The following is a 14,570-nucleotide window of genomic DNA, read 5'->3' as shown; positions in this document are numbered from 1 at the left end:
TTAGGTTTCAATACATGATGGTTTGCCCTATCTTTAAAAAAATTATTTATGATCACAGTATTAATCCCAATGCAGTCATCTGTCCCCATTCCCACCCACCCTCATCCACTCTTCCTCCATTTCCCTTCAGAAAAGGGCAGGCCTCCCAGGCATATCAACCAAATATGGCATGTCAAGTTGCAATAGGATTAGGTACTTCCCCCTCATATTAATGCTGGATGAGGCAACCCACCCTCATTAGGATAAAACAGGGTTCCAAAAGCAGGCAAAAGAGTCAGAGACAGCCCCTTCTACTACTATTAGGAGTCCTGCAACACCAAGCTACACCTATGCAGAGGGCCTACATCAATCAGATTGGGCAGTTCAGTCTCTCTGAGTTTATGTTAGTAGATTTTGTGGGGTTTCTTGACTCCCCTGCCTTCTATAATCCTTTCTCCACCATTCTACAGAATTCATCAAGCTCTGCCTAATGTTTATTAGACTTATATCTTATAGTTGTTTACTTCATTACCTCCTAGCAAACATCTTTCAGGGTAGAAGGGCCAGATATACATGTTGACAAGGCAGTATCTTATTCCATGACTTCCCAGGTGATGTGGATCTCTCCCCATCCAAATTCAAGAGAATAGGAAATTTGTTTCAATACTCTTGAAGTCATAGATCTGAGTTTTACATTGAAAAGGAGCTTGGGTGTCAGAAGTTAATGGTTGATTCACAGTGTTAATTCCATTTAATTATCACACAAGCCATTAGTACTAAAGCTTACTAATGATGTTTCAGGTGAAACGACTTGAGGTTAAAATTAAGGTAAAGCAAATTATCCTTGGCCACACAATGTTGAGTCAGTCCTGACACAGCCTCCTTTGTGCTCACTTGGCTAGGATCCTTTCAAAATCTTCAGGAGGCCATTCCAAGAGTTTCCAGGTGTTCCTGAGGTTGTGGGAGTCACTGGAGGAGTAGAGTCCAGCTGTTTAGTGAACTATCATGTCACGGTTTTAAATGTAGATCGACAGAGCTGTACTCTTAATTAGAATTTGAACCCTCTGGTGGCAAGCCACAGAACATTACTCACTATACATTAACAGGTGGATCCACCCCCACTCTACCATTACCAATGTCTTGTGTAACAAGCTTTGGTTATGGTTATCAATAAGACCCCATGGCACCTAGCCTCGGCTCTCCTCTCTGAAGAGCTTGCCATGTGAATGTGCATACAGAGGTGTCATTAACTCATTAGTCCTATGGACTTTTCTCTGTTTTTCCAATTTCTGTATTTGCCAGACAAGATGCTGACCCAAAGCACTACTTTCCAAGCATGCTTTGGGGTTATCAAAGTTTCAGCCCAAGAGTGCAAGAAAGAAGAAACAGAACTAGAGGAGAAGTACTCAGGAGGAGACTATATGGGAAGAATTGCACCTACAACTCAGATTTCACTGGCAATAAGAGTTGTGACTGATCTTGATGTAGGCCAAAGGTGCAGATGTGGTCCAACAAACGTTTCTTGCATTATCAATGCCAAGAGCCTTGCTGCAGAGTAGGTCAGTGAAAACTTTAAAAATTACCTTTATAAAATAAGCATTTAAGGCACTATGATAAAAACCTCTTCTCTCTAATATTTTGATTGTTTTTCTTCAATAAAAATTTACAAATTTCTATAAAGTTCAATAAACAATCGAAACAATCGATGTATCCTTGGAAAAAAATCTCTCCACTGATCCTGAAAGCTATATAGCAAAGAAAATGATTGAACAACAATATAGACCACACACAGAGTTCCTTTCACATTGCATAGCACATACCTATCAGATGGTAGCCAACGTTGCTGAGAAAGCAGTTTATTCTATCCTGTTTAGTTCTGCTTAGAGCAGAACTAAATTTGGACAGTGGAACCTTCAGGGGTGATTTACAGGCTCTGTCTGTTTTACTACCCAAATTCTGACTTTACCAATCTAAAACCTAGATAAAGAAATTACTTAAAGCTCCCTAGTGATTTTAGCAGATATCCAAGTTTTAGACCGACTGCTCCAGAAGCACTGTTTAAACACAATATTGAGAAGAATGGGTCAATAATAGTAGTTCTGAGGGAAGGTTGCCATCTTTGAGCCATGTAGTCTATGAAGAAAGGATACAAAAAAATGTGATTCATTTACACAATGGAATACTACTCAGCTATTAAAACGAGATCATGAAGTTTGCAGGCAAATGGATGGACATCAGTATGTATGTACTCACTGATAAGTGGGTATTAGCCAAAAAGTACAGAATACCTAGGATTCAACCTACAGACCATAAGAAGTGTAACAAGCAGAAATGCCAAGTGAGGAGGCTTCAATCCCACTTAGAAAGGGGAAGGAGGGCTGGTGAGATGGCTCAGTGGGTTAGAGCACCCGGCTGCTCTTCCGAAGGTCCAGAGTTCAAATCCCAGCAACCACATGGTGGCTCACAACCATCCGTAATGAGATCTGACTCCCTCTTCTGGAGTGTCTGAAGACAGCTACAATGTACTTACATATAATAAATAAATAAATCTTTAAAAAAAAAAAAAGAATCTCTTAAAAAAAAAAAGGGGGGGAAGGAAATAATCATGGGAGGTGGAGGGAGGGAGGGACCTGAATGGGAGAGGAAAGGGGAAGGGGAAAAGGGGGGACAGGAGAGAAGCCCAGAGGGTCAAGAGAAGGAATGGAAACAAGCAGCCTTGGGGAATGGGAGGCAGGGGGACCCTTTAGAAAGTACCAGAGACCCAGGAGGTGAGACACTCTCAGGACTCATTAGGAGTGACCTTAACCAAAATGTCTAGCATTGGGGAGAGGGAACTCAAAGAGTCTACCTCCAGTAGATAGACAGGACCTCAAGTGTAGGGCCAGGGTTAACTATAAGACACAGTCAAAATTTCTGACTCAGAATTGTTCCTGTCTAAAAGAACTGCAGGGACAAAAATGGAGAAGAGACTGAAGGAAAGACAGTCCAACTTAGTATCCATCTCATGGGGGGGGACAACAAGGCCTGACACTACTATGCTATGATGTGCTTATAGACAGGAACCATGAGAGAGACCTACTAGCAGCTGACTATGACAGAAGCATTGGACTCAAGGCAGAGACCCCTATGATTGAATTGGGGGAAGGATTGAAGAAGTTGAAAAGGAGAGTGACCCCATAGAAGACCAGCAGTCTCAACTTACCCAGAACCCAGGGACTGAGCCACCAACCAGGCAGCATACATGGGCTGGTCTGAGGCCCCTGGCACAAATAATAGCAGAGGTTTCCCTGATCTGTCTCCTACAGAGGACTTAGAGAAAGGACTAAAGGAGCTGAAGGGGTTTCCAACCCCATAAGAACAACAACAATATCAACCAACCAGAGCCCCTCCCCCCCCCCAGCTCCCTGGGATGAACAACATCCAAGGAGTACTCATAGAAGGACCCATGGCTCCAGCTGCATATGTACCAGAGGATGACCTTGTCGGCCATCAATGGGAGGAGAGGCTCTTGGTCCTGTGAAGGCTCGATGCCCCAGTGTAGGGGAATGCGAGGGCAGGGAGGCAAGAGTGGGTGGGTGGGTTGGGGAACATCCTCATAGAAGCAGGGGGATGGAATAGAGGGTTTAGGGAACAGAAACTGGGAAAAGGGTTAACATTTGAAATGTAAATAAAGAAAATATCCAATTAAAGAAAAGACTTGGTCTTTTCTCCTCCTCCTCCTCTTCCTTTTCTTCTTCCTTTCTCTTCCTCCTTCATATTTAGTAGTTTTTGCTAGAATAATGTTTCAGAGTTGACCAATCTGAAGTACACTTCCCAGAAAGTGAAAAATAGCCCCTTGGGCTGGAGAGATGGCTCAGCAGCTAAGAGCACTGACTGCTCTTCCGGAGGTCCAGAGTTCAAATCCTAGCAACCACATGGTGGCTCACAACCATCCGTAATGAGATCTGACACCCTTTTCTGGTGTGTCTGAAGACAGCTACAGTGTACTTACATATAATAAATAAATAAATCATTAAAAAAAGAAAGAAAAATAGCCCCCTTAAACATAGATTTAGGTCTCTTTTTTTCTTTAAATTTATTTTAAACCTTTATTTTGTTCTGCTTTGTCTGTCAAACAAACCCCCCCATACAGATGCACAGGGTGGATCTTTGTGGGCCATGTTCTAGGTTTCATATGTCCTTCCATGAGATTTTACCTTTCCAGTCCATCTTACTCTCTTGGATGTTTTTCCTTCTCTCCTCAACATTCCTTTAGTGTTTTCATTTGGATCTGTTGTCTCATTGGCCATCTTGGAACTGAAGTTTTAATTGAGGTGATTTTGATTCATCAATGTTTTCCAAGTTTGGACAATCCTGTTTCACATTTTCTAGCACACATTTCTAGCGTGATTTTCACTGTGCGTCAAGGTATTTTTCTCCACCTGTCAGGACTTGTTTAACTCAAGTTAGGTTGTTGTGCAAGTTTCTTTCTGATTAGTCATTGGTTTTGGCAACAAGATTTTCAGTAACTGAAGTAGTTTCATTCTCATCTCTTTTTCTTACTTTTTATGGAGGTTGACTGATTATTTTCAAGTGTCTAGTTTTCCTAGATCAATAAAATCCAGAGGTTCTATTTTGGCAGGGAACTTAAGTTTCTGAGTTGCCATAATGAAATGTAATTTCTTTAGAAGACAGACTTCTTTGGAAAGAGATGAGGAGATTGGGATGTCTTTTGATTTTTATTCTCTTATGTTCTACATAGACTTGAATTCCACTCTATTTCCTTCTTCCCTGTTGTAACACTAAGTCTCCTTTCCCACAACAGTGTTTTTTCTCCCCAATATTGTTCTCCTTTTTCTAGTCTTTCATACTACTAGCTCAGACCCTCCTGCTTCATGATGTAGTAGCATATAACTGAGTCCACTGAGTCTCAGCTTTATTTTGAATATCTCCTGCTCTATATGGGTCTTTTTCTTTCTAGGCTATGTTAGATCTCCAGTGCTCTTCTTTTCTGCCTGAATAAGAATACCATCTGGCCTCTGATGGTATCAGAGCTTCATATTCTTATGAAAATGTAGCTTAATTTGTTGTATTTTTTTGTTATTGTTGTTGTTGTTGTTTTGAGACAGAGTTTCTTTGTGTAGCCCTGGCTGTCCTGGAACTCACTCTGTAGAGCAGGCTGGCCTCAAACTCAGAAATCTGCCTGCCTCTGCCTCCCAAGTACTGGGATTAAAGGCGTGTGCCACCATGCCCAGCAATTTGTTGTATTCTTAACTCAAAGTTATATTTAAGTATGAGTTGGCAATGGTTTGATTTGTTTTCTTTTATTTTTTAAAATTTTCTTTAGTTTATGTAGATGAGTACACTGTAGCTGTACTGACGGTTGTGAACCATCATGTGGTTGCTGAGAATTTGAATTTAGGCCCTCTGCTTGTTCTGGTCAGCCCCACTCCCTTCGGCTTAAAGATTTACTTATTATCATATCTAAGTACACTGAAACTGTCTTTAGACACACCAGAAGAGGGCGCCAGATCTCATTACAGATGGTTGAGAGCCACCATGTGGTTGCTGGGATTTGAACTCAGGACCTTCAGAAGAGCAGTCAGTGCTCTTAACCACTGAGCCATCTCTCCAGCCCTGTTTTCTTTTTTGATATATAGGTTTATAAGATTTTTTTTAAAGATTTATTTATTATTATATCTAAGTACACTGTAGTTGTCTTCAGATGCACCAGAAGAGGGCGTCAGATCTCATTACAGATGGTTGTGAGCCACCATGTAGTTGCTGGGATTTGAACTCAGGACCTTTGGAAGAGCAGTCTGTGCTCTTAACCACTGAGCCATCTCTCCAGCTCTTGTAGAGACACTGTTCCTTTTTTTTTTTTTTTTTAAAGGAAATTTAATGTTATATGTAAGTACACTGTAGCTGTCTTCAGGCACACCAGAAGAGGGTGTCAGATCTCATTACAGATGGTTGTGAGCCACCATGTGGTTGCATGGGATTTGAACTCAGGACCTCTGGAAGAGCAGTCAGTGCTCTTAACCACTGAGCCATCTCTCCAGCCCTGTTTTCTTTTTTGATATATAGGCTTATAAGAATTTTTTTATTACTTTACATATACTCATTATTATCACTGAGTATATAGTTTTAATAATCTCTGAAAATGTTTCTATTCTATTGTTTGTTTTGAGACACAGCCTCATGAATCCCAGGCTGGCCTTGAAATCATTATGCAGACAAGGGTGACCTTGAACTTCTGGTTCTTTTACCTCCATCTCCTGAGTGCTGGGATTATAAATATGAACAACCATACTCAGCTTATTCAGTGCTTGGGGTTGAACCCAAGGTTCTCAGTCTCACACATGCTAGTTAATCTCTCTATCAACTAAGCTACATTCTCTGTATTAAAGAGTTTCTTTTTTGTTGTTGTTGTTGGGTTGAGAACTGAACCCTAGAGCTTCATACCCTAGGGCAGGCAAGTGAGAAGTAAGCTACCACTGAGTTGTATTCCCAGTCCACACAATAGCTGCCTTTTGTTATTGCTGTTTTGTTGTTATTGTTTTGAAGTGCTGGAGATTCATGTATGCAAGACAAGCATTCTACCAACTATCCCCAGCAACATGCTTCTAAATTGCCATCCAAAAGTAGCACAATAAAATAGCAAATAGCACTGTGCAACTGGAAGAGGCAGTAGGAATAATTCTATTTCACTGTAAAGTTATCTTTAGGACATCCCAGTACACAAAAAAGACAAAGCTAAGACAAGTTTGTAAAGTATGCTATCTTTTATAGGCATACATGTAATGTATATGCATCACATAATTAACAAAAAAAAAATATATATATACACACACACACACATACTCTTATTACTCTTTCTTCTGGCACAAATATATTCATTTTAATATGTAACAGTTATATATGTGTACACACACACACACACACATATACCTAAATATATTTTTTATATTTTTGTTTGCATTTATTTATTTTTAAAGATTTATTTATTTATTATATGTAAGTACACTGTAGCTATCTTCTGACACTCCAGAAGAGGGCGTCAGATATCATTACGGATGGTTGTGAGCTACCATGTGGTTGCTGGAATCTGAACTCAGGACCTCCAGAAGAGCAGTCAGTGCTTTTAACCACCGAGCCATCTCTCCAGCTCCCCACCCCCCCTTTTTAAAGATTTTTTTGGTTTGCTTTTTTTTTTTTTTTTGGTTTTTCGAGACAGGGTTTCTCTGTATAGCCCTGGCTGTCCTGGAGCTCACTTTGTAGACCAGGCTGGCCTCGAACTCAGAAATCTGCCTGCCTATGCCTCCCGAGTGCTGGGATTAAAGACGTGCGCCACCACACCCGGCTTTGGTTTGCTTTTATATTACTTTTTCAGTGTCAGGTACTGTATCCAGGATCTTGTGCATGCTATGCAAGTGGTCTATCTCTGAACTATATCCAAAGTCTGTGGCTATAGTTTTTGAATGAAAAATAAACAATAAAGTTAAAGAAAGTGGTAGCCTATTCAAAAAGGAAAAACAACACTGAGAGGAATTTTTGATACTTTGTTTCATAAACTTTACTTTAAAATGAACATACTTATATATTTGCAAACCCAGTTAATTAAAAAGTAAGTTCACGCCTACACTTAAATGAAATTCTTAAGTTAGTGACAGAGCCACCCAAAAAGAAATTAATCCAAATAACTATATTGTCTTTATACCAACCAACCTTATTCAAAGAAAATCAAGATGAGAAAGGACAGAGGAAAAGAGGGAGAGAAGAAGAGGAAGAAATATAGAAGAGGATGTGAAGAGAGGAAAGGATATGAGAGAGATGGAGGAAGAGGAGGAGGATGGAAAGAAAGGAGGTAAGAGAGGGAGGAAAAGATAAACAGAAGTAGTGAGGAGCTCAAAGGAGTATGAAAGGAGACAGACCAGGGAAGATACAGAAAGTAAAGGTGGTGTGACAAGAGCAAATTCTAAATAACAAATAGTTAATAGTATTAACAAATAACCCTGGCTTATTTCACACCTTTAATTTCAGCACTCAGTAGGCAGAGGCAGGTAGGTCTCTGAATCTGAGGCCAGGCTGGTCTACAGATCATGTTCCAGGGCTACACAGAGAAAACTGTTTCAAAATAAAAAAAAATGAATTTATTTATTAAATGTGATAATGTGACATAGCTATGTTTTAAAAATATTCTTGCCTATAAGAGAGACATGCTGTTTCATGATAAGGTGACACTATATTGTACTTAGGACAGAAACAACCAAGTACAGGTAAAATAGAGTACACAATGATAATTGTAACAACAGAAGACAGACTGACATAATTGTGTTGTTTTCTTTACTTCTGTACATACTTGAAAGTTTCTCACATAATTTTTTTACATGGAAGAAAATGTTAAAACTCTTTCAAATGATACATAATCCCTGAGCACAGTTAATATATAGCTCAGCATCCTGAAAGGAACATGTCCCAGAGCCCATAACTTATCACTCCATCTTATGAAGACTCACCACAATTAATAGTTAACTGTCAGTAACTGATGAGGTGGCTTGATTTTCTCAGGTACCAAGAAAACAAAAAGAATGACTATGATCTAAAGGAGAAGTGTAACTATTAGTTTAACTAAAAGAATAGATGAATCCTTAATGAGAAAATTCCAATGGCCAAGTAAGAACTGGGAGAGAAGAACTGGGGGAGAGGACCAGGTATCCTTTCTTCCAGGTGAATTTTCTCTCTCATCTTTTTTTGGATTTGATAAGAGCTTTATGCTCCCTCTGTCTGTCTGTCTATCTGTCTGTCTCTCACCTCTATGTTTTTGAGGTAGGTTAGATGGAGCAATCCCCTTCTGTTCTCTCAGGACCCATGAGCACTGGCACAAATGGGAAGAGCATGGTCTCTTGTTAAGTTAACCAGGGTGTGTGAGGACTATAACCCTGCACTAAGGTAAAGATAAGTCACTTTATTTTAGGTGGCCTTTCAGGGGAACTACTCTATGAAAAAAAAAAAAAAAAAGAAAAGAGTAGGGATGTGTTCCAGACTTTTCCATAATACGATGTATACTTTTTGGAAGCTAGCCAATTGGCCAGGGAGAGCAGGGCTCTAGATACTCACCTAGAGGGGGCTGCAGCATCCCGCCATTCTTCTCACAGTTTCCAATTGGCTGGATTTCAGAGGAGTCAACCAGTCTCCAGAAGTCATTCTTGTTGTCACTGCCATCAAGGCGCAGACGAAGTCGGGCACCTGTCAATCCAACGACCGTGGCAATACAGGTGGATGTGGTGTTCCTGGGATCCTGTGCTTCCAATTTCATGCTGATCTTGAACTCATTACTTGGAGGTGTGTAGGACTGAGGAGAACAAGGCAAGGGAATTAGGCAGACTACGGATAAACTGCATGTCAATAGGAATGCTAGGGAGGTAGAACTTGAAAAAAACAAGCATTTGGATTCAAACTGGCTATACACTTGGGGCAGGGACAACCAGCCTTGCTTATTCCCTAACATTTAAGAAAGGTTTTACACAAATGAAGCATGAGAAAATACAATGAAGGAAAAAAGTTACTTTCCTGTGACGTATCAAGTATCTACTCATTACCAGTATAAGAAATGGTAGGAGTGTCCGGTGATGTCTGCTGAGCATCCACCTTTTCTAATTCTACCACACAGACCATTAGAGGTTAATTTTTTATGTTAATATTCAATCAACTAACATAATTGACATACAGTAAACTGTACTCTTTGCTAAGTCTTGACATGGCATTACATGTACTGTATTTACCTCTGAAAGTACCATTATAATCAAAATAATGAACACACCATTATTCTTCAAGTTCTCACATGCTTCATTATACTTTCCTTTGCTAGCCCCTCCCCTTCTAATCTTACATGGAATCATGGAGGAGTACTGTTTTTATTATTAATTTTTTTAGTTAGTACAACTATTCTCCATATTGCTAAATATATCAATATAAGTAAAGTATACCTAATCTGAAATTATGAGATTCAAACTGAGAAACTTTGTCACTGACATGCTGGTACAAGAAAATTCTGTACTTGGCATTACATGACGTGTTGAAGTCAAAATACAGACTATTAAAATATTGTATAATAATTACCTTGAGACTAGAGGCATAAGACATGTAAGAAACAATAATAAATTGCATGCTTAGATGGGTTAAATCCATAGATACTTTGTAAGAAAATATTCCAAAATCTGGAATTTTAAACACTTGTGATTTCTAAAATGTAATGACCCTGGATCTGATATACATCTCCTTTAGCTGCTGAGTAAGAGACCATTTAGTTTAGCTCTAGCTTTTGGTTCTTATAAACATGTGGCAATGTACATTCATAAACAAATTCTTGGATGAAAATATACAATAGTTCATTAATGTCTATGAGGGATTAATTCTAGGCTGCCACTTTATATTCAATCAGATGTTCAAACTCCATATATAAAACAGTGTGGTGTTGCCGGGCAGTGGTGGCTCATGCCTTTAATCCTAGCACTTGGGAGGCAAAAGGCAGGCGGATTTCTGAGTTCGAGGCCAGCCTGGTCTACAGAGTGAGTTCCAGGACAGCCAGGGCTACACAGAGAAACCCTGTCTCGAAAAACCAAAAACCAAAAAAAAAACCAGTGTGGTGCCTATTTGTAGCCTATAAACTATAAACATCTTCCCATAGACTTTTTTGTTTTGTTTTCTTGATTCAGTCTCTCTGCAGTCCAGTCAGTTCTCAAATTCACAGTCCTCTTGAGTGCTACAATTACAGCCTATACTACTATGCCATGCTCTTGTCACCTGTACTTAATTATAATAACTAATATAGATTGTTATTGTATTATCTAGGTAACAACAAAAATACCTTCTGTATATGTTAGTACAGCAACCCCTTTACCCACCCACTGCATTTATTTTTTGAGATAAGTGTCTTAACCATCGTCTGGCTGTACCTGGTCTCACCATGTTGCTCAGCTAGGCCTCTAATTACTGTGCTCCTGCCGCCTCAGCCTCCCAGGTGCTGGGATTATAGATGTGCAACACTACACGTAGCTTTCCCCAAACATTTCAGATCTGCTGTTTAGTTCATCTACAGATAGATGGAGTACCACTCTCTTTTCTCTTGCATAAACTTCTAATAGTAGAATGGCTGGATGATGAGGGTAGGTTAATGTGTGACCCACACATCAAAAGCTAACTCCTTTACAGCATATGACTCAATGCTTTTTAGCATATTCATAGTTGGGCAAACACTATACCTATTTTTATAACATCTTCTACATCATCCCTAACATTGTTAGGCACTTTTTCCATTTCCCTCTCTGCAGAGACGCCCAAAACTATTAATTAACCTTGTTTGGACATACTCCATTTTCCTTACTTATCATTGATAGACATTTGCATTGTTTCCTCTTTGGATAATACATATAGCTAATGTTAAGAAAATTTATTACAACTTTTCCTTGGTAAGTCCATACCCACACTTAGGTATGTCTGTCTCATAATAAAGTATAGACTAAACCTTATTTAATAATAAAAATGAACAACTATTCCATAATGCTCAATTCTGAAATTTTTTCTGCATCAAAGCCAGGAATCCTAGTTTGTTTTGAGTCAAGGTCCTTAAAAGATTAGGGAACTCCACGGGCTGCTGAGAGCAACAGTGTGGAGTTACGCCTCTGTCCCCTCACCTCTGGCACAATTACATCATCTGCAAAGAGTAGGATAATTGACTTTTCTTTCTGTCTCTTCCTAAGTGCTCTGGTTAAAATTTCTAGTATTATATTACATAAGAACTGTGGCAATACTAAATTTTAAGACTTCTAAGAGCCATATAAATTCCAACAGCAGGATAGTTTCTAATTCTTACGAGGGAGAAAATGCTTTCAGCTTTCTTCATTCAGTAGGATGCTGCCTAAATGTCTATCAGATACAGGCTTTATTATATAAAGGTACAATCCTTCTGTACCTAATATGTTCAGGAATTTTATCTCCCGATTCTTCTACAAATTTTGCATATGGCTTTTGAAGAACAGAAGTTCATATTTCTGAAGTTTTCCTTTTATTTTTTTGTGTATGTTGTATACTGCATGTGTACATATTTATGTTTGTGCATGTGTGTGCACATGTATACTTATGTACGCATAGGCTGAAGGTCAATGTTAGATGTCTTCCTCAATTGTTGTTTCTCACTGCATGTGTGTGCTTGCTGACCCTATGCATGTGAAGTCATGTTGACATCAGGATGCTCTATCACTGTCCACTTTAATGTCTGGCTACAGGCACAGGCTGTCTTGCTTGGTTTTCATTTGGGTGCTGAAGCCAGATCCTCATGTTTGAGCAACAGCAATTTACTGACTAAGCCATTACCTCAGTGCCTCCTTTTATGATTTTTAATTTTTTTATAGAGCATATTTTAGTCAGATACTTTCTATATGTAAGGAGGATATTTATAAGTTCACCTACCCCTTTGGCTGCTATTTTTAAGTGGAAGTTTCTCTTGTGTTAAATATCTTGTTGGATTATTTTAAATCATTAACTAGAATGCTAATAATACTGAGGCAAATTTTCTAGTTAAATTATTTATTTCTAAGGTTGATTTCTCCTTTAATAGTATTATGTTTTCTGCCGAGGGTAAGCCACTGTGTCTGTTTGCTAACAATATATGAGATCCCTTTTGTTCCATTATCTTTACCCCATTTGAAGTCTTTTAAATGGGAATATCTTAGCCTCACATACTCTTTTCTCTTTCCATTCTCTTTGGGAACTCCAATTATACATCTATGTGGTGAGCAGAAGCCGGGGCTTGCTGTTCTCTTTTCATTTATATCTGGACTCTCTGTGGTTCACTTTGGATAATTTCTGTTCCTGTGTCTCAGAGCTTAATATTTTCTTCTAACATTAATATTAACCATAGTATTTTTAATTTTACACATAGCTGAGAGTCTTGATATATGTCATTTCTCTACTTGTATTTTGAACCTATCAATTAAATTATCAGTTTAAGGTGTTTAAGAACCTGCTGTTCTGTATGGTCCTGAGTCACTTGAACCAATTAATTTTACTACTGACTGCATTCTTCTGCCTCTTTGCATGCCTAATAATCTGTGACTGCATGTTAGGTACTGTGGATTTTAACACGGAGTACTAGGTATTTTATTTTGCTATAGATGTCCTGTGATTTGTTTCTATATATAGTTTCCTAAGGGCAGTTTGAGCCCTTCAAGTTTTACTTTTATGATTTTTTTTTTAATGAAAGAATGGAACATTGCTCAGAGTATGACTATTTCATATTATCAAAAGGCTTCCTGAGTATTCTTCCAATGCCCAATTAATGAAAGGGTTTTCCAGGAACTATGCTCAGTCTTGTGTGAGTGATTATCAGGCTGTCTTCTAATACTTTCAGATTGATTTTCCATTGGCTGTAAGTAGGTTCCTCATCCCTCAACAGCAGTACTTCCCTGAATAATTAAAGACAATCCTCTGTACACCTGTTGGGTTTTGTTATGTTAAACACTCATCTTCTCTGACACACTTCCCTGTAAATTCTAGCTACTTTAATGTGTATGGACTCCCTGTTCCATATGCTTGAATTAGGGAGTCTGGTGGCTCAACCCAAGATTCTCTGTCCTTGGAAGATGATCTGGATCAAGGCAGTGAGAAGTCAAATCACACAGGCTTATTTGTTTCCCATTTCTCAGATCACTGTTCTCAGATCTTTGGTGACTTGAAAGCTATCACTTAGTATATTTTGACTGAAAAATATTTTAGGTAAAAATATGAATTTAGACTACATTATCTCAAATAACCAGAAATATGTACTTTTTCTTAGGAAACAGATAAAACCTAAGACATTGATAAGGAGTAGTTGAGGACTAAAGGAAGAACATATAGAGAACCTGTGACATCTTACAGTTTACCAACAGTGCACTGCTTCACTCACCAACTTTATCACACACTGATATCACAACACCATCCACATTGTCTGGAACACTTAATTGTATGTGGGAAGCTCTAAATTACTCCAAAAATGCCCCTCAGTAAATCTGGGTTCAGTGTTCTTAAAGAAAGGTAAGACTGTGGCAGAGGGTTGAATACCGGTAAACACTGCTCCATATTCAAGAACCACATAAAATCCACAATTCTCATTTCTAGCTCTCTCTGAATTATGAGCTACAGAAAAGAAAAAAAATAAAAAGACTCAGGATAATGAGTAGCAGAATAACCTTGGAGGAAAGGAGGTGTTCCTTGGAATGAAGTTGGGGAGATGCCTGGTGCTAAATAAAACTCAGTGCCCAACTTTTACTTGAGTCATTCTAATAAAATTTTACGTTGGGATCCTTAGGTAAGAAGTCAAAGGGCTCCTACTTCATGCTCTGATTACTCAAGCACCAGAGAGCACTATCTCCCACCTACTAACCATGTTGAAAATCAATTACCTGCTTGAAGCAATGGACAGGCGCTGGGACTGAACATGTTTCTTTTAGGTATTTGTCCCAGGTAAAATGACCTGTAAAGGAAATAGAAATCTCTATCACAGTCAACTTCCTTAAAAAATGCTTTTAGGATGCACTTTACACCAAATAACAACTAAGTCATTAGTGGAC

The 14,570-nt window shown here is 38.8% G+C and overlaps 1 protein-coding gene across 15 annotated transcripts in view; it reads right to left on the bottom strand.

Annotated features, from left to right (window-relative positions):
* Scmh1 (sex comb on midleg homolog 1) overlaps positions 1–14,570 on the bottom strand; it is a 125,051-nt gene that overhangs the window by 52,653 nt on the left and 57,828 nt on the right. For 14 of the 15 annotated variants that reach the window (XR_001784153.2, XR_003954960.1, XR_003954959.1 and 11 more), the window contains 2 exons: positions 14,403–14,473; positions 9,079–9,313 (listed from right to left, as the gene is read on the bottom strand). Coding sequence is in view for 11 of the 15 variants with exons in the window: in XM_006503149.3 (XP_006503212.1) it covers positions 9,079–9,313; positions 14,403–14,473 (306 nt within the window). In the remaining 4 variants the exon portion in view is untranslated. The remainder of the gene's footprint in view (positions 1–9,078; positions 9,314–14,402; positions 14,474–14,570) is intronic. The other variant, XM_030253600.1, reaches the window with a different exon arrangement.

Source organism: Mus musculus, chromosome 4, assembly GCF_000001635.26.
Source record: "Mus musculus strain C57BL/6J chromosome 4, GRCm38.p6 C57BL/6J".
Lineage (NCBI taxonomy): Eukaryota > Metazoa > Chordata > Mammalia > Rodentia > Muridae > Mus > Mus musculus.
Note: the sequence above shows the minus strand (reverse complement) of the source record. Positions and strands in the feature narration are given on the sequence as shown.